Source organism: Plasmodium inui (genome assembly GCF_000524495.1).
Source record: "Plasmodium inui San Antonio 1 unplaced genomic scaffold supercont1.17, whole genome shotgun sequence".
Classification (NCBI taxonomy): Eukaryota; Apicomplexa; class Aconoidasida; order Haemosporida; family Plasmodiidae; genus Plasmodium; species Plasmodium inui.
The window spans coordinates 509,378-513,456 of record NW_008481851.1 but is presented as its reverse complement, the minus strand read 5'-3'; the positions used below and the strand labels follow the sequence as shown (position 1 = coordinate 513,456).

General features: G+C 39.9%; 1 protein-coding gene across 1 annotated transcript; it reads left to right on the top strand.

Moving 5' to 3' along the window:
• Positions 1-3,003: 3,003 nt before the first annotated feature.
• Positions 3,004-3,828, top strand: C922_03843 (hypothetical protein; the record flags this gene model as incomplete). Its single annotated transcript, XM_008819432.1, has 1 exon — positions 3,004-3,828. The coding sequence occupies one exon, from the start codon at positions 3,004-3,006 to the stop codon at positions 3,826-3,828; it is 825 nt and encodes a 274-aa protein (XP_008817654.1).
• Between the last annotated feature and the right edge of the window lie 251 nt (positions 3,829-4,079).

Sequence of the window (4,079 nt, the reverse complement as noted above, 5' to 3'; positions counted from 1 at the left end):
CTCTCAACACATTCAGCAATGACAAGAAAAGGAACAGCAAATCATTGTATTCGGTTGATTATTTTAGTAAATTCTGCGAAGGAGTGGAATTCGGTTTTGTTTCACTCCCAATTGTGCGGAGGTGCATGTAGCGGCGGATTATTGTACATCGTGTATAGAATGCGCTACACTGGTAACACCTCTTGTACAGATAGCACATATGAGTATCTGCACCTTGAGGCAAACAGGTTGATAACCTTTTAATAATCCACCCTGAGAAAGGGAGGAAGTGAAGGAGAACCTCCGAGACAAGTAACTGCATCGAGACATTTACCCCTTCCTACGGTGCATACAGCCCGTGAAAGTAACGTGGCTTTTGTAATTATCCTTATTACATATAGAAAAAAAGGAAAGCTTACTGGAACTGAGGGACAGATTCCATTAAGAAATATTACTCAGCCCATGGCCTTATGTGTACTCCAGGCTTAGGAGATGAAGGTTGTTGAAAACGATGGCCCCTACATGCCTAGGCACTCAACGAGAACAGTGCCACTCTTTCTATAATATGTTAATTTATTTTATGGCCCTGTTAGAAGACAAAGTAGAAACGGGAATTCTATCCTTGCTGTGTATTCCGTAAGAGGAATAATTTGAACAGGGAAACCGTTTAATGTGTTCAGGAGTGCTCACACAATGTAGGGGGATTACATATATTCTTCTGGAAGTGGAATTTTCATTTTGGACCTCTGTACGAATAGGAAAGTTTACAAAGAAGGCAAGTGAAGTAGTAAAATAACAGGATAGACAAATGATAGAAGGATAAAATAATGAGGAGATAAAGTGATGAAATAATAGAATGATGACAGGAAAAGAGGAAAAAAGGGTGAAATTCCAACGACTGCATGTGATGGGTCCACTCGTGGGGCTATCGTTCTCTGGGCAAAGCAGGATAAATGCTGGATGAAAGCTAAAGAAGTGCTCACTCTTAATTAGGAAACCATCGAAAATCAGAAATTGAAAATGGAGCGCTTATTTCAAATGGAATGCGAGTGATTCCTTGGAAAATAGAATTGCACACTTTCATGTTTGTTACCACATTCGCTTCCTTTATTGGCGCGACAACTGTTGTTGTTTTTTTCTGCCTTAATATGTCTGATCTAATCGGCCGCTCGCAATGGGCTCCTGTTTAGAGGACAGAGAAATGAAATAATGAATTAGTTTATGAATAAATTAATGAATAAAGATTTCATTGGGTCTAGGAAAGAGTGCACGTCAGGTCGCGCAATCATAAGAGGATGATTTCACTTTGCCGAATAGACCGCGCTGCGATTTCCTCCCCATCAATTAAGATTTTAGAGACAGGGAGTGATTTATTTTTCACCTGTTCATATTTGAGGAGAATTGAAAAAGATTATTCACCTATTAGTCCGTTGCCCCCCCACGCAGCTTTGCGTTATTTACTGCCGCGTCAGCAGAAATGTATCAGAGAATGAAAAGGGAGAAAGTGAAAATATGGGATGCTTGTCTGCTTTTTCCTCTCCATTTCCATTTTAATTTTTTTTTTTTCCCCACTAATGAATCTTATAGAAAGCGGGACTTTGGAAAAGAGTCCTTCAGTAGCCACTAGCAAACTTTGGGCGTGAAAATTTCATCTACAGTATTTCGCAGTTGGCCCAGAGGCGAACATAACGCTGTTACATGTGCGCAGTCCAAACGAGCAGGAGAAAGGGAAAAAACGGTTTTTACAGAGAAATGCAGCTTATATCCATTGGTATATGCGCGCGATGCGAAAGAAAGAGAAAATAAGGAAAAATCGGGAATATTTTACCAGATTCATTCGTTACTGGCTTCTGTGAATTTTAGGAAATTATTCTCCTAAAGCGGGAATGGTATGGTTTTTCTTTTTTTTTTTTTTGAATAGTAATTGTTCTTTTGAGAGGAAATTTTTTTTTTAACAGGAGATTTTTTTTTTAATGAGTTTTCTTCCTGTTTCACAAGAAAGTGGTCGCTGTAGGTTGCGATGATGCGGATTAGTCATGTACCACTACACAACAATATATTAGTCAACAGTCCCGTTGAATGATTTATTTTTATTTCAAATGCTAATGCCGTGTTGATGAGGAACCACCTTTACTCTACCTAAGCGTCTGTGGCAAGATCACCCAATGCACGCAAAGTAAAAGTATGTGTAATGTCTGTATAGACGAAGGGAGAATATATTATATTGTTTAACGAGTTTGTCAGAACTGAAGAGAACAATGCGGACGAAGAACTCATTCATCGTTGCATGTGACAGAACTGTGATCGTTCGAAGGAAATCTGGATAATTCCGTTCAGCCTAATCATATCTTCCGCAGGTGAATATTTATTCGTGAATTTATTCGGATGATTTCCTTTTTTTTTTCTCGTGCAGAATTTGTCCACACTTCTGTAAATATTCAACGGACGTCTTTGCGCGGAGTTTTACCGCAATCTTTTGCGCATCTTCCGTCTGCAGAAGAAGACAAGTGATCTATATCCCATCGGGTGGCATTTCGTAAGATGTGATCCAAGCATGTGGTCATCCTGCTGGTGCCCTTAATACTAGCAATGCATAATGGGAAGTTTTCCTCGGATTCTGGATAACCAGAAGAAATATATCCTAAAATTGACTTGGGCTCATCCAACATAAGGAGACTGAAGGGGAAATTTCACCACAACAGCAGAAGAAGAAGAAATAGGAATTGCCGAATCGTTTCTCAAAAATGCCGATCCTCTTCTGTACACAAACATTCCGAAATCGGAATAGACAAAATTTTAGAAAACAATGCTGCAAACGAGCTTCCCAAAAAAATGAAAAAGCGTCCAGACATCATCAAGGAAGAAAGAGCAGCTTGCTAATTTCCATCCATTGGAGGACGGTGATCTTTGCAATGGCACTCCCTTTATTATGCGCCCTGGTACAGGTAAGAAGTGGTCCGAATGTCTTTTTTTTTTTTTTTTTTACTTCCAGTGCACCCCCTTCTTTCGTTTGATATGATCCCGATGTCGTATAGCGGCTTTGGCTACTATGACGCCAGAACCCCCTCCGCTAAAAAGAGACTTATACATCCTTTATTTCCGCAGAATATGAAATATCCAAAAACAACAAGTGGCAGGTATTACCTCATCAGGAAAATAACACGTGGCCGACTTAGCAGAATTATGCTTGCAGCAATTCCATCCCCCACGGGCAGCCTAACACAGACCTCTTTATCACAGGCGGCAGAGGCCACTGTGACATATGAACCGGATGAAGGAGGCGAAGCTACCGTAACATCAGAAATAGAAAGGGTGTATCAGAGGATCCATGGAACATTTGAGGGAAAATATGGAAATGTATTAACAGAGAAAGAAAGGAAAAAGCAGATGAAGAATATATCCCTTTTTAAAGACATGAACAAATCAGAAATGACTGATAAGGACCTTTGGGACAAGATTAATAGTTTAAAGGGACCTATAAGCAGCCCAACAATCATTTATGTGTGGGAGTTTTTTCATATCCATGAGCGCCGCAAGTACATTGCTCTAGTGAAAGAGTTAGAGGACACCTATAAAATTAAGAGTGAACATTTTAGTCAGAGATGGAAAAAGAATGAACCTTTTGTTAGAGCTGTTTTAGATAAATTAATGGCGTCCTTATTACGAATAGACGAATCGGAAATGGACAATATCCAGGAATTTAGTAGTGCAGGATTCTTATATAGCCGATGGGAATTTCTGAGATATCTGGGATTTAAGCGAAAAGAGTGGGCCCGTGTCAGAAAACTTCTAAAAGAGAAAGGAACCAGGGAGCTGGAAATAGTTCTGCAGCGACAAAGGAAACCATAATTACTTTTGGATATTTTTTGAATCAGAAGTACCGGAGTGGTGCCCTTGTGTGTAATGATTTGGAACAGGAACAGGGTGTCCAAGCGGATGCGACTACCGGTAGCTGTTGATGAGTATCCCTTAAATGATGGTACGCTTAATCTCCATCGGAAGCATTCCGATTTTGGACAAAAAAAGGAAAAAAACAACCCGTGTTTAATGAAATACCCCTGTATCCTTTTCAGGGACAATGTGAAATCCCCTTGGATGTG